Source organism: Lepisma saccharinum, chromosome 11 (genome assembly GCF_977018435.1).
Source record: "Lepisma saccharinum chromosome 11, izLepSacc3.1, whole genome shotgun sequence".
NCBI lineage: Eukaryota > Metazoa > Arthropoda > Insecta > Zygentoma > Lepismatidae > Lepisma > Lepisma saccharinum.
This window is the reverse complement of record NC_139239.1, coordinates 6,743,277-6,766,799: the sequence shown is the minus strand read 5'-3', so window position 1 is coordinate 6,766,799 and position 23,523 is coordinate 6,743,277. Positions and strand designations below refer to the sequence as shown.

At 36.2% G+C, this 23,523-nt stretch overlaps 1 protein-coding gene across 5 annotated transcripts in view; it reads right to left on the bottom strand.

The window, feature by feature from the left end:
- Pde8 (phosphodiesterase 8) overlaps nt 1–23,523 on the bottom strand; it is a 406,334-nt gene that overhangs the window by 43,003 nt on the left and 339,808 nt on the right. For all 5 annotated transcript variants that reach the window (XM_083130652.1, XM_083130655.1, XM_083130651.1 and 2 more), the window contains 5 exons: nt 15,005–15,172; nt 12,085–12,299; nt 9,172–9,332; nt 2,644–2,777; nt 2,217–2,324 (listed from right to left, as the gene is read on the bottom strand). In XM_083130652.1, the coding sequence (XP_082986778.1) occupies nt 2,217–2,324; nt 2,644–2,777; nt 9,172–9,332; nt 12,085–12,299; nt 15,005–15,172 (786 nt within the window). The remainder of the gene's footprint in view (nt 1–2,216; nt 2,325–2,643; nt 2,778–9,171; nt 9,333–12,084; nt 12,300–15,004; nt 15,173–23,523) is intronic.

The following is a 23,523-nucleotide window of genomic DNA, read 5'->3' as shown; positions in this document are numbered from 1 at the left end:
TCAACTGGTTCAGCATGTGGATACACATTTACAGAATGTATGTTTTGGCAGTGAAAAGCTTCAATTTCAATGAATTATCTGTATTAATACTTATCAGTGTTTGGAAGTAATGAGTTACTGTAATGTAATTATATTTTTCAAGTAACTACTAACTTTCTTTTGAGCTTTTGTTTCAAGTCCACAGAGATAAGCAAATGGGAACTGGACCTATAGTGGGATTCAAACCACTATGTGTCTCCAGCAGGTGCGGCTCGTGCATTATGTACCCGGGGGTTCACTGAAGTCATGTGACACATATTCAGTTTCCGCAAATAGACTTCCTTCGCCTAACAAAAGGATGGGGAGGGCTTAAAAGATTTGTCCAGAATTTTTTCATCTGGGAGTATAAGGTTTTGTAGTAGGGGTGTGCGAATAAATTTAGGGGTGAAACTACAATAAATTGTGCCTTTATGACAAAAGTGGGGTTTTGTTGGAAAATCATGGACGTCCTCAAGTAGGGGCAAGGAATATATTTTTTTTCCCCGGGAGGGGAAAAAAACACTCCTTCAGTCTGAAGTTACTTCAACGCCTTTATAATAATTACCAAAAATTACTGTGACTGAAAGTGTATATATGCGTGTAATATATAATTTTTGGTTGACATTCAATTTCCATGGGCGCGGCCCCCTTTTCCCCTTCTGGACGTCCATGCCGACTGTCCTACATTTATTAGAGGGAAATAGCAACTAATGGCATGTGCATACTAGAAATAGAACCTGAGACCCTTTCATTGATACGCGACAGCTTTGTTCAAATTTGGTTGACCAGCACACGCTTTTTTCAGTGGACAAGGAAGTTTGTTTACGTTAATTATGTGCATTTCTATTGGTCATTTCTTACCTGCGGACAGCAACGTCTACACTGCATCAAATGACATAACCTAGGTAAAGTGCATCCCTCGCTTCACTCGCAGCATCATTTAATACTTTCCAACAAGTATCCAAGCACTTCAAAAACTAAAAAACTTGAGACTTTGACACCGAGCGACAACGAGTCACGTCTTCGCGCCATTCTTTCTCTTTCGCGAACCCGAAGTGTTTCCACCTTTAAGGAAAAACCTCTGAATGCATGCATAAGGTATTTTGGTAATGTATCTCCTTTATTTTAATTCATCACATCTAATTCCAGCTTCTATTTGTTTCCATTCATCCATCTCTGCCACAATCTTGCATTTATTCCAAGAAGTTCGGTGCAAAAATGATACAAGAGAAGATTGAATATGCAATGTGTGCGCTTCAAACTTGAACCCCACACAGCAACACTGGAAGGGAGGAAGCAGCGAGAACGGAGCCTTGTCCCGCGGCTTCTGCGAGAGAACGAACTGCGCATGACCGTTGGGTGGAGACATAGGTTCTGCAATATCATCTTCCATGTATTTTGCCCTATTCGCTCTTCGAGCTTCTATTCCCGCATGAAGCTTTCACAATGGCACGAAGTGTCCTGTGGGGGTTCAACTGAGGGTCTGTATCACGGCGGCCGATTCGCGGTTTCTTCTTCTCAGCAAGAGAGTTCACTGTGTTACGGACACAAATACCTGACTTATTGTGTAGAAATGTTAGCGAAATAATATGAAAATGTAAAGATATTGTTTATTGTTCATTCTCGAGGTGATTATCGTATTTTACTGGGGGTTCACTGATCCTGTGCGCTATAGGGCCAACCGCACCTGGTCTCCACCAAATATCAAACGTGGGACCCCTTGATTACAAGGTAACGATGTTACCACAATGCCAGCAGAGAGACCCTAGGTAGTTTCTTTTAAATAGCAAGCTGTACACAGCTGTGTAAATTACTTTTTCAGGTAATGAATAATGGAATTAACAAGCTTCTACACTTACTTCTCCATGCATTTCAACATTAATAAACAATATTATGGTTTAGAAATAGAAATCAAATCTTAATCTTTCACATATACATATTTTGTCACCAGCAAACATGTGACAATTTTTTCAAGTAGAATGGCTTACTCTGAATTTTCTTACCTGAATACATTCATATTTAAATGTATGATTTATTTATGATAACTTTAGATGATTATCAATGTAAAACAAAAGAACATCCACCTTCCAGTTCATTCTACAAGTTACACCTTATTCAGAATAAAGCAACAAAAAAGTAATTTAGTTACTATTCTAACTGTAAATGCACCTCAGTTACTTTTGAAGATCGATACTTACAGAGAGAAGAGCTCCCAATAAATCTGTCGTTACTGGATCTTCAGAGCGAACTTTCTCTTCCATAAGCTGAGGTGAGTATAGTTCAGTAGACCGTAGAATTTCAACTACCTATGAAGAGAGAGGAAGAGCAAGTTAAACAATTACAGTATAGTACAATTATATAATTTAATCACCAAATGTAAAAGTATCTGTGCTTAAACTAAAAGTAATTAAAAATTCATGTACAATTTGATCTTAACAATTACAGCAGAACCTTACGTTTCCAGATTTTACATTTTCTTGCTTTATATATTTCACTTTTCTGGTCCTAACATAGAAAAATATAAAATTTTCCTGCACAATATATTTTCGTATAGATTCATTATAAGCTTATTACATGCAGTCCCTTAAAAAATGTATATATAGTAATAACTCAAAACTGATTTACCTTCTCCAAAGTCTGAGACACTTGAGCAGGTGAATGTTCTTGTGCTGCTAAAATAAGCGTGATAACCTTTGTAATGGGAGCTTCTATGGTGAGTGAATGGAGCTTTGCTAAACTCTGCCGCCTGATTTGTGACCCTGAAAAATATCAGCATTTCATTAATAATAATAAATCATAAGCCCAGCACTCTTCCATTAGAATTTATCAAGTGTGGAGTATGCAAGAACATACACAGGAAAATGTACATATAATTTAATTTATTTCTTAGGTAATGCTGTATCTGTGAGATACACATATGGTTTTACTAACATGTATGTTAGTAACAAAAAAAAAAAAAAAAGAAGAAGCACGACACTGAGATCTTGGTATCCTCATAGATTCAAAACTCACCTTTGAAAATCACATCTCGACAATCACAAAAAGGAAATGTGTATGCTAGACCTACTGTACAGGTTCACAGAAATCAGTAACCCGAAAGCACTTTCCATTTACTTCAAAACCTTAGTGTGCGCCATTCTAGAATACTGTTCACCTATCTGGAAAATGGCTGTCCATTCTCATATCTCCAAGATCGACAGTGTTCTTAGTTTTTCCTCTCCATCATTTGATTTAGAGTACCAACCCTGAGACATCTACCCACGAGAGAACTGCTCGAAAATTTACACATGAATACCCCAGAATCACATACGACGGTTGTTTGAAAAGTAAGGTAAACGAAGCAGAGATGGCAGCATCATAATCAAAATCGATTCACGGTCAATAAGTTTGATCCTTCAAATGAGCCCTTGCAGAGTTTCAGACCAGTGCGTTGTTGAGGTTATTGTTTGTTCAGACAAAGTAAGTGAATGTGCAAGGGTTTTCAAAAACGATGGACAAAACCACCAGGACAATGCAGCTGTTCACATGTCAATGATTTCCATGGCTAAAATCCATGAACTTAAGTTCAAATTGTTGGATCATCTGCCCTATTAGCCCAATCTAGCTCTCTCCGACTTCCATTTGTTCCCTATATTTTTGGCTATTTTGCAGACCAGCATAAATAAATTTTATAAACAATAACCTCACAATGCACTGGGCTGAAACTCTACAAGGGTTCGTTTGAAGGATCAAACTTATAGACCGTGCATTGATTTCGATTATGTTGCTGCCATCTCTGCTTCGTTTACCTTACTATTCAAACAACCCTCGTAGATACATTGCAGATATGAAATTTCTGCATGAGGTCATAAATGGAAACTTGAGATCTAGCATCTCACTTCACGAACTCCCCCTCAGAGTGCCTGGACATAAAACACTGAGCAAGGAAACTTTCCACACTGCAACTAACAGACTCTCACTCACACAACGTTCATTATAGGCTACTAAATCAGTTTAACAACATCTCAAACCAAATAGATATTTACAGCTGTTATTAGTGAAACTGAGCTCTGTTTATCTTGGTACAATTTTTTTGTTGTTTTATTATTGTTGTTTATTTCCATTTTAAAATGGCATATGCTGTACTGGAAATTTCACTAAATAAATAAACAAACATTACTAACATATTTGTGATTACTTTTTAATTTTCACCTTATTTTATTTTAGTCCTATGTACGAGCATAATGATTCTTAAGCTCGTTAAAACCTTTAGCACTACATATGATATTTATTTTCTGACAAACATTTATTTATGTGTGTCACTCTGCCATTCATTGCATTGGTTATGCACAATCCAGTTCAGTCTCCAAATTACCTTCTTTTACCTCTGCATTACAGACAGACCCTCATCACTGATGATATCATTGCGTTGTATCATTGCTGCGGAGCATGGAATGAATGAATTCAGGGATTTTCTGGATCCTACCAGTCCATTTTACAAGAAGACTGTGCTTCCATTAACCCAAACGAAATTGTCACTCTGTATCTCGCAGCCTATTAAGCTCAGACGTGAAGGGGCAGGCCCCAAGCGGAGGCTGTGACCATGTATTCAGACAAAGAGGAAAGAATCTACTGACAAGCTTAGAACCCCATGCCTAATTGTTTCTGAGAAATAAGTAATTTTAGTTGCATGTATCTCAGAGATACAGCATGACCGATGGAGGCTTGATCAAGTTTAATACAACATAACTGGCATACACTCATTGACAAAAAAAAAGTTAAGCACCCAGAAGGAAAGGCCCAATTTGAACATCATTTTGTACACGTGTGTACCTTCGATATGTATGTAAATGATTAGAGTTGCAATGATTTGTAATGTCTGGAACGGCCACCAGAGTGCATTAGTTGTGTCACCGTAAGATAGTGTTATCAGGTCTGATAGTGTTCATAAGGTCAGTCAACACTGTGAGAAAAGGTGATCAACACAGAGAATGCCTCATAGACGCATTACACAGCGTTACCAGTACTTACCAGAGTTCAAAAAGGGCCATATTGGGAGTCTGGATGAGGCCGATTGGTCGAAGAATCGTGCAATTGTCAGGCATCTCGGGCATTCAGATGTCACAGTGGCCAGATGTTGGCACCAATGGATACGTGAGGTCACCTACAGACGTAGTGAAGGTTCCGGTTGACCAAGACTGGCCACTGCAAGGGAGGATCATGTTGTTGCATCATGTTCAGCGATGAATCTCAGTTTTGCATTACCACGGATGACCACCGTGTGCGAGTATGGCGGTGCCGAAGGAAGAGGACACATCCTGCCAATGTTGTGGAGAGACACACCAGCATTATCCCTGCCATCATGGTGTGGGGAGCCATTGGGTATGACTTCAGATCACCTCTGGTAGTGGTTCTGGGGATTCTGACTGCACAGTGCTGCGTCACAGACATCCTGCATCCTCATGTGTTACCCCTCTTGAGACAGCATCTGGTACACTCTTTCAACACAACAACGCTTGTCCTCACACGGTACACGAGTCTATGGACTGCCTGCATAATATTGAGGTATTACCGTGTCCAGCAAAATCCCCTGATCTGTCCCGATAGAACATGTAACGGATCAGCTCGGACGTCAACTCTGACCCAGTGCCGATTTGCAGGATATCGAGGCCAAGTTACAACGGCTGTCGGCCGACTTGTCTCAGGAGAGGATACAAAGGTTCTACGACTCCATTCCCAATTGAATCGGCTCATGTATCAAGACCTGAGGGGGTGCCACATCCTTCTGACATGGGGTCAGCAGTATGCCCGTAGTGCACCCTCTTTCTGATAATTTGATCTGATTTTGTAATCATTGCAATACAATCACATAACCTATCAACAGGTGCAGTTTCATTTCATTTCCACCACTCCTTCTAGATGCTTCATTTTTCTTGTCAATAAGTGTAAATTATGACATGCTTCCCACCTCTGAAAAGTGCACTTTATAATATGATACCATGCAATTATGCAACTAATACAACTGTACTTACATGTTGAAATGGAAATCAGAACATATAAAAAAAATATATAGTTCATTTAAAAACAAGTGACAAAATAAGTGAATTTGTTTGACTATAATTATGAATACAAACCATGATGATGAAATAGACAGGGAAGTGGTAAAGGTTTGTCTCTCTCCCTATGGAAACTGATTGGGACATATCCTGTCATGTTCTCCACGTCATCAGGATTAGTAAATGTCCAATTTGTAATAATCATAACATGAGAGCCTCAGTTTGGACCCCTCATATATTAGCTTCATGGCATGAAATCAGTGTTTGAAGTGAGGTGGGATGTGGAGAAATGGTATCCCTCAGCTAGTAAAATTTTCACAAAGCATTCCCCCAGCTGTCATGTTGCCACCATGCTAAACCACAGGAGCATCCACCCGGTTAAGCCCAAGGCTCGATCAAACATCCCCTAGATAACATTTTCCACTTAAAGCGCTGGATGAGGTGATGCGAGTCAAAAGTCAGGTAACATAGGGATTTAATGTGTGCACCTTGAACATCAATGCGTTTGTGCAAGCGACAAAACTCTTTGCAGAATGACCAGCATAATCATGTCTGCTCATTACACAATGCGTTCCTTCAGATGCTGGATATTCTGCATATTAACTGAGGAGCACCTTTAAATGACCCAAAGGACAAAATCCATTGGTCTGGTAACCGCGGTGGTCACTCAACGGGACCACAGCGACAGATCCATGCACCAGGAAACTGGACATTTGACAATTCACAGACAATTAACGAGACGAGGAAAACTTCTGTGTAACCTAATTTTGGCTCACCCCGTAGATTTAATATCCCAGTACTTTTAGTTTCATGACTATTATTTTTCACATACGATTTTCTTTATGTTTCAAGTAGCCAAAAAAACACATGGTGTTGAGACCAAATGCACTAAATAAAAAGCTGCTTGGTAAGCCTTGGCTGTCAAAGGGCTATTACACCCACCCCCTCTTCCTGTTCTGCTTACTGACCTTGAGGAGCAGTGTGCCAATGGGAAGCTCACACCAAATCACATCTCACCCACAAACGCCAGTGAGATGCTCAAGCCAACTAAACATAGAAAATCACTTCTAGTATTTTAGTATTTATTAAAGAAAATATTCCAAAGTTACTAAAGCGATTCAAGGTAATAAGGAGACATTTAGTTTACAAGAAGCTGCACTGAATATTTTTTTTAGTTAAACCTATTCAAATCAGAACAAACAGTCATTCTACAAAGCTGAAGACTCAACTGATATGGTGCAACTGATTCATGCATGACAAGCAGACACAGTACTTAGCAGTGAAGTCATCACTGACTTGTTCTTCACGCATAAATATTTGTTGTCAAAGGTGCTAAAATTCTGTATATGAACTAAACAAGACAGACGTGAAGACAAGTCCTTATACCAGTGCAGTGCACAATGAGAACCAAATGTTACCATTTCATTTTACCATGCTGGCAAGTGCAGTGCACTTTAAGAAGATGTATGTGTATATCTGTTCATTGTATTTTATGCTTCACACCAACCTCTTTCTGACAATTCTGATTCATGACTTTTCCTGATAAATGGGTGCTAATAAAAAAAAGGTGTCAAAATGTGCACATTCAATATTTTTAATTGTGAAACCTACCTCTCAAGAAATGTCTTATTCTCCTACCATCCTCATGCTCTTCTGAATTAACATGATTACTCTCATGAAGCTCTGTAATAATTATGTTTTATAATAAAATATTATTCTTCGATGCCTATTTTCATCAGATAGAATGAAATGCTATACTAATCTGTTAATAAAATCTAGATTCAATATGAAGAATAATAATTTTAACTACTTTGGATGTTGCTAAATCAATGTTAGAAATCCTACTTTTGTTCTTTGTATGGAAGAACTTGACCATGATTCTACTTTCATCAAATGTACGAGGTGTGGCTAGAAAAATAACTGACTGTTTCTACAAAATCTTTTATTGGTTATTTTGTACAATATGAACATTATCCCCTTCAAAGTACTTCCCTGCACTATTGATGCACCGCTCCATACAAATCTTCAATTTCTGGAAGCAGTGCTAGAAATCGTTTTCTGAAACCATGTTCATGACCTCCATCGCTTTTGTTTTCACAGATTCTACAGTCGTAAATCTGGTTCCTTTCAGTGCTGATTTGACCTTTGGGAGTAAAAAAAAGTCGCACGGAGTGATATCCGGCGAATAGGGTGGATGCTATACTAAGGGATCCCATGCTTGGTCAAAAAAGCCTTGACTGACAATGCCGTGTGGACAGAAGCATTGCCCTGATGAAGAATCCATGACTTGCTTTTCCACAAATCAGGTCGTCATCTTCTTACTCGCTCACGAAGGGTCGTCAGCACCGTAATTTAATAATGTTGGTTATTTTGCAATAGCTCGAATTCTCAAGGACGATCTTTTCGAATCAATTCACCGACATTTGCAATGTTTGATTCTGTTTTTGACATGCAAGGCCATCCAGGATGCGAGTCGTCTGCGATCACTTCTCGTCCCTCTTTAAACCTTCGAAACCACTCAAACTCTTGTGTGCATGATAAACACTCATCTCTGTATACTTCCTTCAACAAACCATAAGTTTCTGTGGCGGATTTTCCGAGTTTCATAAGAAACTTCAAATTGATATGCTGTTCCACTTTCAAACTTAACATTTTCCGACGGAGCAAAGATGTACGGTTCACTTCATCCACAAGCTACAGCGGAACTGAGTGCTGCACACCCTGGAAAATCACACAGTCGATAGGCAGGATATCGCGTTATACACTCATGCACCGCTTGACCTTGACGCGCTTGTCGTTTGTCGACAGCAACATCAATCCGGTTTTTTCTAGCCACACCTCGTATCTCTTAATTCATTCAGGCTCTAAATGTTGGTTGATTCAAATTTTTGAGCTGTATGAATATTTTAGATGTAATGTTCCTTTCCAATTTTCTGCTGAAGTAATTATTTCCACCAGACGAATAGTGTATTTTTGCACAAACAGTGAATATTGAACATTAGAAAGAAATTATTCAGTCATGATGATTGCTTTCTTTCAAATATTTAGGGAAACTCTATACACTTTAAACCTTTGGTGAACCAATATCAAGTATACAGGGCTTGTAGCCAATACTAACCATCACTAGCAAGAGACTTGATATCGTAAGATCCCTTCCGTAGTGAGCGAAGGCTCCCCCTCGAGTAAGGATATCCTCCGTCGCTTTGGCCAGTGTCTGAGAATGCTTTGTCTAAGAACAATACTGGTGGTTCCTGAACATATACGAAATGTGTGGGGGACCTACAAAAGAAGAGATGGTTTGAAAATTCACACAATTATTTGTTACTGCACAAAAATAACCAATTACTAGTATTTTTCAGCATTTTATTTACATGAAGTCTACAATCAATGCGAACACACAGACATTTGCAAAATTATTAATTTTACTTACATACATGCGAAATTACTTTAAGTACAAGAGTGTCCATAATTGAGAATGAATGTAATTGTATTTTTCTTGTTTGGCACTGCTTTCTGCAATTTTTGCTTAATTGTGATGATGAGGATGAATGGTGATTGGATAAAATTGATGAAAGGACACTTCCAAAAAAGAAAACAGAAAAATCACTGATGCCCATGCCAGGACTCGAACCTGGATCCATCATTGTGAGATCATGAGTCCAGTGCTCAATACGTTCAGCCTGTGCTCTGTCACCGAGGCATGCAAGTGATTTATTGTTCAGAAATATGTGAAATGCAACTATATCTGTGAGTTTTAGTAAAAAGCAAGTAGAAACTAGGTCTAAAGGGCATGAATCTGCTGCAAAAATTAATTTAGTACCAAGCTAAGATTTGCTTCATCACAATTCCTGTGCTTCTTGACAATCTTAAAGCTTTTGCAGAACTACTGGGATCAGTGGCAAAGTTATAGTACAAGCAATGCAAGTACTGCTTGCACTATTAGATTATTTTTATATACTTAGTGCTTCTCGGAAACATTGCCAGCAGAAACCAGTAACCAATGTGTGTTTTCATGAGCACATAAACAAGATCACACGGATACTAATAATTATTAATCATAAAATAACTGAAAGAAGCTATTATCAATGCTCTAAAGTCCACATAGGTCACTTAAATTTCAAATTATTTTGTATTTCATAAATTTTAAAACACGTCAAAAATTTGATATTAGAGCTTGGGGCAAAGGGCGAGCACCTGTGTTTCCGGAAGAGGAATGTCTGCACCTTGCATCCAGCTCAAATTACGTCACCATTGCTGACAGCACAGTGTTGGCAACTGTCAAATTATTTACACGGTAATTCAAGAGAATTGTTTAACAAATTTTGCAAGTAATTTCAATAAATTAATGGCTTTTGAATAGAACTTGGGGCGGAAAAAAAGTATCTGAAAAATGAAATATCTTCTGATATTTTTAAACAGCACAAAGTAAATTGCATACATTGTACACACTGAGTACAAAGAAATGTTTTGTATTGTTATGGGACTTTATTACTTAAACATCATATACGTATGTAATCTTCCTGTTGTAACGATTGTAATTCCACAGAGTAATTCTATCACCAAACTGATATATCTTCTCTCCAGTGAGCGATAAAATTAAGGAAACAGGTTGGTATCACTTTCTGTTGTTTCAGAGCTTTTGAAAGTGATCTTGTTTGGATGCTTTGTAGTTGGGGAAAGAATCTGTGAGGAAGTGAGTGTTTGTTGCTGTGCTTGTGCTCTGAATTAATCAAAACAAACATTAATTTGGGAACAGTTGATACGGCGAAGTGCAGGTGTTTTACTGTTTGTTTGACTTGAGATATTAAGTTAACTTTTTGTACAGATAGGTTAATCAGGACTGGACCTACAGTTCAAAGTGGGATCCGAACTACAGAGGCACCAACTTAAAATTAATGATGGGGGATTTCAATCAACAATATTTTTTTTTTATATAATAACTGTCCCTCTACATGTGTTTGTGTTACAAAATGGTTATTAGAGCACCCACAAATTCTCGATTACAATCACGCAGCGTCAAATAAACAAGCTAGTCCCAATGTTTTGTCATTATTTGCCCACATTAAAAAATATTATGCACAAATAAGGGTAGTCAATAAATAGGAAATTTCATACTTATTTAGTCGAATATGAAATGTTCGTTCAGTAAGGTGTTTGGTAGGAGTACCTGAGTAACATTACCAAGAATTTGAAAGTAAATGCGACGATTGTGGAGACTACGGATTAATTTTATTACTGCCCCTTTATTACATTTTGACAAATCTAGTATTTTTAATTATAAAACTGACTGGGCCAATGAGGTTACATAACGTTTACCCTCATCCTCCCTTCCGGCATGCCATTGTACGTACTACAATATACAGTGGCGTGCCCAAGGGGGTGGTGTCCCAGTATTCCTTAAAAAGAGAACGTCAAATGTAGGAAAGGTGGCAAAAGGAAGATTGACTACCAAAAAAAGTATACATAACCCCTCACTTTCGAAAATCCTGAGCACGCCACTGACAGTATATGCATGTTGTACCGAACATTGCTGCCTCCTTCATCAGGCCACGCTTCCCTACTGACTGGGATATAGTGGATTATTAGATGTAAAACTCAATTTGGTTCTATTAATGCCGAAAAATTACTTTGTTCACATTTTGATTCAAAATGTTAAGCTACAGTTCTAAATTTTTAAAAATTTGTTTATAAGCCCACTTTATGCTCAGATAGGCTAATCAGGACTGGACCTAGAGTTTAAAGTGCTGCACAATGTGCCTCCATGGGAATCGAACTTAGGAATCCATTCAATAAGCTACATTTCTGTTTAACTCACTATACAAGTGCTTTCAAGCTGGTTTTACTATCTTAAGTTTGCACTGAAGTGATTGCAGCATTGTTTTAAAATATGTATAATTTATTAATAACACCGGCAATTGGTAAGAATTGTAATGTGTTGACCAAAAACCTACTTTTAATTAAGGTAATATATTATTATTCCTAAAAATACAAAGCTGAAAATCTTATATGGAGCTATTCTGTTTTCACTTACCTGCCACCCACAGATGTTGGAATTATACGTCCATTGAGAGGTACGGAATCACCTGTTTTTCTCTTACATGTAATAAATCCTTCCCACTCATGACCTTTCTGCAGCTGCTGTATCATGACATCTAAATTATCTGAATGATGCAAATCCAGTATGTTCTTGCCAACAAGTTCTTCACTGCGATAACCAAGCAGCTTCTCAGAAGATCGATTCAGGTACTGTAAATACAATTACATAAAAGTTTCCAATTTTATACTGGAATGTCACAGCATAATCAAGGTAAATCAGAGTTTTTATATTTCTTTTATTTGTATCTCAAATGTGCAAGATTTGAATTTTACATAACTAGGAATATAATGTTACATTTTTGTACTTCCTTAGTTTTTGTTGCTTTTCTGTCTCTGGACCAGTGGTGTATTCTCCCATGTTATCTGGTTTACCACTATAGAGAGAGAGAGAGAGATAGAAATTGCCGAAAAATTGAAGTTGTCAGACTTCTGTTCTTGTTTTACTTGCATGCCTTCATTGGTGTTTTATTTCTATTATATCTAATTAATATATATACCCTAGCTGACTTTTCCTCCACCTCACTGGTTCCAGGTATAGACAGCCAACTGAAGGGAAAGGCAAGATTTCTGCCTGTACCTCCCTTGCCCCCGCTCCAATGGTTGAAAGTCCGTGCTTTCAGGTCCTCCAGTCTATCTCCTATAGGACAGATAGGGGATTGGTTTCCCTTCGGATTCCTTTGTAAATCCTCTAAAGAACTCAGTACTTATGTTCTCTGTTATTTACACCAAAACTTTTTATACGTTGTACAATAGGTGTGTTAAATATGGGATGTAGTTTTATTTGTTTATGAAATGGGAACGTACGTGTATTATGTGCAGACAAAAATGTTTTGGTTTCTTTTCTTTCTTTTTCAAATATGGAACATATAATGATTAAATAACAAATATTTGTTCACGCTCTCTCTCACTCTCGTTTCAGTTTATTTAAATATACTAATCTCTTGGCCTCCAATAAAAAATGGGTAAGCTAAACTGTTATAAATACGGATGTATTAATTGGGCAAGAGAAGGTGCATTCTAATTGTTGTTGGTTTGGTTTATTTTACTTCGAGTTTCTGCCACATTTGGTTATCGCGAATATGAGGATGAGTGATGATATGATCAAATTGATGAAGGGACCTCACAGAGAACAATTCAGGCCAGGATTCGAACCAGTAACGAGCACGCATTCTTGTTCTTATGTGTTGTACTCTGCAGTGAATAATGAAATAATTTGGAATGAAAAATATATCCCAGAACTCAAAATGACAAATGAATATTGTTGAAGAAACTACAAAAAAGTGTGTTTTGTTACCTGTTTATCCCCTCTAATATATTGAATTTTTGCCACCTTCCATCACGAATTAATCGTGACAACTAATGAGCTTATTGAAGTCACGAGGGACAATCATAAACAGAGAACTCTGGACTCCTGATTTCACAGTGCCCTTCAGATGCACTGGGAGGAAATTATTTGTTTCTTTTTCCTCTTTTTAGCGTTGCTATTCCATCACTTTACCTAACTACTGCCATGACAATGAACGTTGATTAAACGGATGAAGAATGGTTACAAAGAAACACTCATGCTCAGGCGAGGGCTTCCTTCAGTAACGAGATCGTGAGATGGAGAAATTAGGGAAATCAAGCAATGCAATTTTTTTTTTAAAAAAAAAGTTAATCATATATGTACAAAGATGGTGTTTCAAAAATCCAATTGAAATTTACCTCTGAGGAAAAATGCAGTTTACTTTACCGATACCCACGTATCCCAATAGTTAGAGCTTTCCACTCATCTTTGTTGTCAGCCGACCTCCATGGGGGAGTGCAAGTGGTCCTCGATCGGTACCCGGTGGAGGCACATAGTGGTTCGGATCCCACTTTAAACTGTAGGCCCAGTCCATGTGCATAAGGTGGACTTAAAACACCAAATCAACCAATCGCGGGGGAGTGGTTATCACTGCACGCCACGACACCAGGAGTTCCGGGTTCGAACACCCGGGTGCTATTTGTGTTTGTCTCTTCACTAATTGTATCATATCATCTTCGCGATTAACCAAATGTGTCAGCGACGCTAAGTAACATAAATCAAATCAAATCATTGATTGATTGTTTGGTAAAATATTGATCTCCGGGAAACATATTTCTTCAATTTTACAGGAGAAAGTACTTACCGAACTGAGTTTCTGTAGACTTTTGAAAGGTCGTGGAAGTGTTTTTTTCCCATCGTGTAATTTATTTGGCCGATAAATCATGTATTTTTCAACATTAATGTCTCTCTGATACACAAAAGCTGTTACCTCTATGTCCTTCCACTACGTGAACCAAATGTTGCGTGCGTTTGATGATGTAACTCCCGGTCAGTGTTTCCAACCATGTCGTTCTTTTGCAAGAACATGACAATTTTGAAGATGGCAGTTTTAACTATGTTTACCTAACCTTGCCATGCATGGTTCGTGGGGCTATTTATGAATGGTTTCTGGGGCTATCCGTAAATGGTGTGTGGGGCTACCCATGCATGGTTCGTGGGGTTTTCGAAACTGGAAAAAAATACGAAATCAGTAACACGAAAGTAGGTATTTTTCGGTGAAGAAGGTTGGAAACACTGCATACCCACTGATCATAGACAATGCTAGTCAAGATTTGCCCGCCATATTGTATGTAACGCAAGTGAAAAACGAATTAACAATAATTACTCGATATGTGGAAAATTGAAATTGTTTTCCTGAAAAAAGCGAAATCAGACCTTGAAGAAACCTTAGCAATGCAGAATACGTAAGTACAAATGTGAAAAATAACAAAATAAACAAATTTGAGACGTTTCCCGGAGATTGAAATTTTAATGATTGGGGTAATTGCTAGTCATAAGATATAATTACCTGGATGTTATGGGAGCTGTCCGTGACATGAACAAGGTCCTTACAGGTGTCTAACGCAACGAAGAGTGCATGGGCTGCAGCCAGCTGAAGCCGTGGTTGTAACTCACTATATTCTAATTGCACCAGTTCATTGAGGCAGATTCCTAAGCTCGTACTTTCCATAAACCACTGAAAGAAACATAAATATCAAGGAAGCAACTTTTACACATACATGGAACACATACAACTATGCATTTCCCTTGTATTGTAAAAACATCTGCAATAATAAATGTAACAAAAAAACGTTATTCCGGGGGTTGAGGGGGAATTCCTCTGGTTGATACTATTTCAAGACCACGACGCTTATTTCTGCTCACAAAAATAAATGAACTGAACATGACAATGCTAGAAATTTCTGTTTACAGTAGACAAATGCTACTGGTTTAAAATGCCGTCTACTGTGTACTATGAAATATAGTGACAACCAATTGTAGGTCTACTGTACTTCAACAGTAGGGATACCGCACTGAAAACAATGTGAATAATAATGCATAATACTTGCTACAATATGTTATAAAATCATTTAGTGATTCTGAGAATAGAGAGTTTTAGTTCTTGACACCACATGTTCAGTGATTTAGAATGACATTGCAAAAAGGAAAAACAGTACAGGAACTAAATTTCCATTTTTCTAATGAATACTACTGAAGTCAGATATATCTTAATGAATAATAGATCTCTTTCTTAAGAAATAACTCAATCTTAAACAAAAAGAATCCATTATATAATGGATGTTGTCAATGTTATATTGTTGTAATATAGCAACTTAACTGTGAAAAGAAGCAGTCTGTTTTATTTTTATTTCAGATAAAAAAAAATGATCACATTATTTTTTTATTTAAAATTATGAATCCTAAATATCATCAGGTAATTCAAAGTCATCATTGTTTTCACAAAAGTATTATTCATCTATCACAAAAGGAAAATAAACCTGTCCTTATCCGAATTAAGGACTATAAAAAAAAAAACTGGAATAATGTTTCAAGGTAAACAATTTCACAGAAAATTCTCAAAACCCTATAAATAAAATAATAAATGAGGTAAAGAAAGTAATTGAAAGCAGTATCACGATACCAAGAGAAATGAAGAAAAAACTCATTGTCAAAAATTCAACCCTGCCGATTGCCTTTGGACTACCAAAAACTCACAAACCGGTAACTTCAATACGACCTATCATTGCAACTTTCACACATCCTGCATACAAACTATCCAAATATTTAGTTGAAAAGCTTGCTATAATTCAACAACAAACACCATTCAGTGTTAATAATGCATATGAAGTGAAACAGAAACTAAAAAAATATTGTTTGGAATAATGAGTATCATATTGCAAGTTTTGATGTTGAAAATTTATATCCTGGTGTCCCAATAGAAGGTGCCACAGATGCATTACACAGATGGCTTATTGAGATGAAGGTTAACCCAGGAGAATCATGGGAAATGGTTTGATGGTTTACTGTATGTGAAAATTACAATTACTTTATATTTGATGGCAAAATCTATCAGCAAAGTAATGGTCTATCAATGGGAAACCCAGTATCCGGAATCATCTCCAGCATTTTCTTTCATTACATATAATCTCCAATTGTTAATCAGATAGGTGCAGATATCATACTCTACAACAGATATGTAGATTAAGTGCTAATTATTGCTAAAAATGAGAACACCATCATGGATGTATTTAAATTGTTAGTCCATAGGAAAAAATTAGTAGGGGAAAAATACATCCATGCCAATTCAGAACATTCACGTACAACAATGGATAATATATTTTAATAAGGATATCAAAAATGATGAAAAAAGGCTTTTTAATATATCAAAAGAAAATGGCTTTCACACTAACAGAATAAACCAAATCAAAAAACAAGTCGCAAGAAAACTAAAGGAAAAGAGAAATACAGACAAAGATTAAAAATCTGTTAAAATAAATTTGTGTGCATTCCATTCCACAAGGGATTCTCACATAAAATTGCCAACATTTTTAGAAGATTTAAATTCAAAATTGTTTTTAGATCACCAAGAAGTTTGGAATGTACATTTAATGAATTCAAAATGAGAAACTCTCTACCAGATGTGGAAACCACAGGAATATATAATATAAGTTGTTCATGTTCAAACGATTATGTAGGACAAACAACAAGGAAAATGGCAATAAGATGGCACAAACACGATTTGGACATTATAAATCTAAACCCAAGAACAGATTTGTCAGCTCAGATCATCGAAGAAAAGCATTTGATTAAAAAGATTGACGGGAAACATAGAGTTGAATGTCTGGGAAGCTTCGTTCATTGCAGAAGAACACTGGAATAAATTAAATAATGAAAATGGTAATATAGATTCAGTATGGAGTTTTCTTTTTCACAAATGGAGTAAGCCACCATCTTTAAAAAATTTAATGTAACAGAAACCATCAAGAAACTTTGTGAAAACAATGACGACTTTGAATTACCTGATGATATTTAGGATCCATAATTTAAAATAAAAAATAATGTGATCAGTTTTTTATTATCAGAAATAAAAATAAAACAGACTGCTTCTTTTCACAGTTAAGTCAGGCCTCCCGCACTGGTGCAAAAATCCGAATAAGGTTAATTTCGGAATTCATTTGTTCGTGCATGAATTAACCAGCTACCAGTCGGCACCACCATCGATTCTAAATCCTAATTTTCTCATTACAAATTTAGTTTATGTATCTATTAATCAATGATGATCACTTGTACGTGATTTTGTATTTTATTAAATGCCTTTCCCTTCTTAAACATGTATGAGAAAAATCGTATTTTTAAAGTCACTAGTTCTACATGACGTAACATCGTTCCATATGATCTGTCATGGACGTACACTAACTATTTTAATAAGGATGTAGAAGAACAAAAAATAAAAACAATGGCTTATTGTGCAGATTTTTATTGTAAAAACTGTCAGAAGAGGAATCCAGAGCTGTGTTCGTGTTCTGTCATATCCTGAAAGGTTAGTTATTTATGAAGTCTGTTCGCTCTTTATGTAAAAATAATTTCCATAAAGTTAGTTTCCACGGAGAATAATTCCTAGCATGTCTTCGTATTCTGTATTTTGCTTCATTTAAGTAAAAGGACATGTGTTAAAAAAACGTCTGAAAGATTAAAGGTTCGATTTTGTAACTTAATGTTATTTACAAGTTACACAGGAGGATAGGAAGCCAACGAGAATAGTAGGAATGACTTGAAGTTTGTTTGAAGTTCGGAAAAGCTCATTTGTGCATGCTATAATGCAGAAAGTTGCAAGTTATCGCGCTCCTATTCGCTTCTGCATGAAGTTTATTTCTTCTAGCATTTAAAACTTTGTCAACATGTACAGGAGATGAAGAAAAGCGTGTAAATATTAAAGCAATGAAACCTAAGGTAACGGTTCCTATCGTTCTATGATTTTTTAAAAAAATCTCTTAGCAGGAAGACTAATTATCGTAGAATTTTAGCAATCATTGTCACACGAAATTTGAACCTTTCTTAAAGTAATTAGCACTCTTTGGATTTTTTAAAAAAAAATATTTATGTTGAAAAAACAACTTAAAAATTACCTTACGCAAGCTTGCACGCTTCCCAAGGACAATGTATTTTCCATTGACAAGGGACTGTAAGTATCGTAGACTAGTGGGAATTAATGTAGAAGTAAATCGGAACCTTAGTAAAATGAATTTAGGTAATTTATTTATAATGCTAAGAGAACCAAACTTGGCCTGCCTAACCTAACTACGAAAGCATACATTGAACCAAATCATAAGTAATCACTAGTTTTCGAAACGAAATGAGTGTAACTAACCTACATGTGCAATATATGGAAAATATTTTACGAACATTTACACATGTGTTACTGTAAAGAAAAATCCTGTCTCACTGGTGCCACGGGAGGAAGATTTTGTGTTTCAAATTGCATTTTAATCTATGTGCTTTAATCCAACCCTACAGAATTATGGATGTTACTCCTATTATTAATAATAATATATTTTGTTGATGGAATCATCTAATTATACCTGTAGTTAATATTATTGCTGTAATAGCTCTTGTTGTTGGTCATGGGCTTTGATCTACTAGATGGTATGGGTGATTTTGATTTGTTGACATATTTCCTGTCCTGGTATCTTCTTCAGAAATATGTTGTGTCATAACATTTTTCTTGAAAGCACTCCCGGGAATAGATTCCATGATCCATTTAATGACAAAATTTGCATTGTTAGCCAGTTGTAGGTTAGGCAGTAAGCTTCAGGGACTCTTTCTAAAAGATAATGTGGTAAAACTTTGCTTCATATGTTAGGAAGTTTAGTGCAATATCTATAATATTTTTTTATTTGCATTACCACACACTGTATGGTGCCATAAGAAGTAGTTACGATGAGAGATAATGTGAAAATTGAGTAAAAATAAATCAATTGAATGGTGACAAGCTCATAAGATTTTGCGCAATTGTTGAAGGAGCTGTCATAGAATGGACCCTTATACATTTGACACTACTTTATTCAACAGATACAGATAGTGATCTAATGCATATTCATTTTCAGTAACTTTTGTTTGTGTTGACACGCTTTGACCTTAGCTCACTAACAACTCTTGCATCTTGGAATTTATCTTTTTTGAGTGACATAAAATGCAGAATGCTTTGTCTTGCATAGTTATATGTTTCTAAAATAATGTTTCGTCTTTTATTTTTCTCGTAGAGCTGAGATATAGTTGGAGAAAATATGGCGAAAGGACTTGAGGCACAAAACATACAAAAGTTACAGAGTTTGTGGAGACAATTTTTCAGAGAAAATGTTTATGAATTTTAATAGAAATAAGTTAGTGCATGATGCATACCCAGATGTAGAACCAAGTAAGTATATTGCATTTCTTATGGAATAACATTGTCATCAGTTATGTGGCTCATGCATAAGAAATTGTATTTTCCCTTTTCTGCATTAAAAAAATATATGCTTTAGAGATAAATTTTGCTTTAAGTACATAACACCTAACAACACGATACATTGCTTGAAGATGTTAGAAACAAATGTATTTAATGTTTCACTAAATATTCCAAGCAGGATGGATGAAAAAGATATGATTTTCAGCTAAACAGTCCTATAAAATATTTGAAAAGTTTGATTAAAGGAAATAAAATGAACAAATTTTTCTGTTTGAGACTGTACATATGTGAACCTACTATGGAAATGTTTGTTGAGTGTGTTAATGATGCTTTAATAATTTCAGTAACTTTTATTCCAGTGAAAGTCTGTAGGACCTCAAAGAGATTATCATACCTTATGCAAAATATATTAATTACTAGTGATTCAATAAATATATATATATACCTGAATAACAACATGTTTGTTTATTTTCCCTTACATTTGTTATTAGCAATAGAATATAATGTTTTACATTTCCACAGTATGAGTATTAAATCATTAAGAGTAATGTACTTACTCTGAAACTGTTCTCTTCTTCTGGAGTATTTCAACATGTAAATTCATTGTTGGTGAAGTATAACATGTCACCATAGTGAGTGTCCGACCAAAAAACCTATCAGTATGACACAATGGTTTGTCTAATGGAATTTCATTAACAATATTATGATAATATTCAATACAGTGGAAATTATTTGATGTAAGGTTTTAAGGATGTCTTATAGTCTTTTACTTTATATTCCATATGTTTAATGCTAACAATATAATTTTTAGCATTAAACACACCCCCTATACACCTTCATGGCGTGGTGCTAAGCACAGGGAACACTTTACCTTTTTTCTAACAATATAATTTATATGTGTAATTGGAAGTAAGATGCTTGAAATAAATTTTGGGACTTGTAGGCATAATGACCATATTGGGCCATTCATTGTATGTGAGGAAGAATCCTCTTATCTAATATCGTTACTTGAGTTTGAACTGTTCTTTTAGGTCTACTTTATGCACAGAAAGGCTAATTTGGTTGAAACTACCGTTTAAAGTTGGATCCGAAACACTATGGGTCTCCACCGGGTATCGAACCCATACCTGAGTTAAAAAATGGGTGTGAAGAGCCGCTTGAGAAAGGTTGAAAGTGAAATGTTATAAAGACTTGCAAAGGATATACACAAAACTACGAACTTCCTCAGAGCAGTATAAGAGCCCAGCTCTTCTCAAAAAGGTAATGACATTTCTTAAAGTGCTTTCATTATCTCCCAATCTGGTCAATAATTGGTAAGATCAAAAGTTTGAGGGAAGTATGTAATCTACACATTAGGTAGGAATAAGCCAATCACTTAACATTTAGACATGACACATTGGATGGTCTAGCCCTTGCAGCAAATCATCATGAGTGAGACACCTATGTTCAATACGAGGCCAAGTTAAATTTACTTCTTGATGGAAGGGATGATATAAGAAACATGCACCAATGATCGACCTGATAGTATGAAGCTTGAAAGAATGATTATTTATTAACTCTTTATGTTCACTTTCTTTTAGACTGACTAGAAACATGTGTGACATTATTTAGAAGTAGCAGGGATTTTGTCAATATGGCATCCACTATGAGTGAAATGTTGCTGTTCATTGGTTCATTTCCAAGTGGCATATGTCACATGTCACTTTGGTGTGAAATCTCTCTAAATTGCAAAAAATACTGTTGGTTTCTTTGTCATCAGCTGGAAATTTGCACATTTCTTTTGTTTTTTAATTAGCTTTAAAAAATTCATGTGCAATATTTATTCTGAATGCATGGATTGTATCATCTTCAGTACTGTATTAAGTATATGAATATATAAAATACATATCTGTGTAGGATAAGATCTTTCAGTGGTGTATTTTTAATTCCATTGTGTGTGTGTTTAGGAGTGGGGGCTGGGAGTGTGCTTATCTAGCTTGATCCTACATACTCAATGACTGCTTTGTTTTTTATTCTAAGACATTCATATTTCGAGTCCAGATTTTTGTGTAACTATGAAATATGTAATGCCATATGATGAAATTGTAGTCAATATGTAGAGTGGTTCCAGTAAGTAACTTCGAACAAAACTCGCTTGTATGACATATTCCTACTCCCATTCTAGATTAAAAATTAGGGATGTTTGACAAATACTAAAATGAATAAGCAAGCAGTGATTAGTTAATAATATATCTCACAAACATTCACACGTTTTTAGAAATGGGTTGAAATTACTCTCATGCAAACCAGAAAAGTGAAATTTCATACAACTTCGATTGATTGATTGATTTGGTGTTTTAAGTCAACTTTATTCACAGTAAGGCCAATCGGGACTGGAACTACAGTTTAAAGTGGGATCCGAACCACTATGCGTCTCCATATAGGTACAACTTCGAGATGAGGTGGCTGCTAATAGGCATTCTAGGTTAACTTGTGTAAGGTGTGACCTTTTCTTACTCTATTTTCCCATAACTATTCATCATGATCATCATAGTAGTTTTTACAGAGAAATAGACTGATAGAATTAAAACAATTACAATTTTATTCCAGAAATTATTCTGTTTGATAACTTCCCCAATGAGCTGTGTCACTCATAACTATTATTTTATTCTATTCTCTCATGGCAGATGGCACTGAACTAGTTTCTATGTCGTATTGTCCAAAATACTATTTCATCTACAGAACACTGAATGTAAGTTGTGATAGAAATTAACTGTAGTGTAAAATATTTACTTTCATGTTCAGCATAACATAACCCATGGTTCTACAGAATTGTTTCTCAAGCTATAGGGTGCGACCCACTCCTGGGTCCTGAGGGGACATTTGGTGGGTCGGGAAGTTGGGCTCGAAACTTTGTTAACTGGGTCTTAAAAACCTATTACCTTAAATTACTTAGATATATTGTTTTAACAATTTAAATTCAGGTCGTGTTGTTGTAAAAGAGCAAATATATGATTATAGACTAGGTGCACACCCCTACAAAGTAATTCCGCTTGTTCCCATTTTATGGGTCCCATGAAGTGGAATATCCTTCAAGGTGGGTCCCGACTGAAAAAGTTGAGATCCACTGCTCTACAGCCCTGGAAGGTCCTTGGCCTATCAACTGACTGCCAGTCTGCCTCCCACAACCCTACCTAGAGGTGTGGAGATCTTCAACCAGTAATGGGGTGACGTAGGGTCAGAACATCGAACCCTCAGCTGTTATAGGAGATTTCCCAGACTGGGTTACGCTACTCACTTGTAGGTCCTAAATTTTCTTAGGATGGTGGTTAAGTTTGGAAAACAAGTACTGACTGACTATATGTATATATCTTTTATTCCAGTATATTTCATACCTACAAGCCGCCAGCCGATTTGTAATGGTTTCGTTAGATGAATAGCGTTAATGTTCCATCAGTAGTTTTTAATATACGTTTTATGATTTATTCTTATTTCCTGAGACAAAACCTTCGAATCCTGTCTTTTGTTTCCCTGGCATTTTCAGCATCAAATCCCCCCCCCCCCTCTCAGGGTACTCCACTGGTATCAATTGCAGAGAAAGTGGATGCATTTGTCATTCGTTT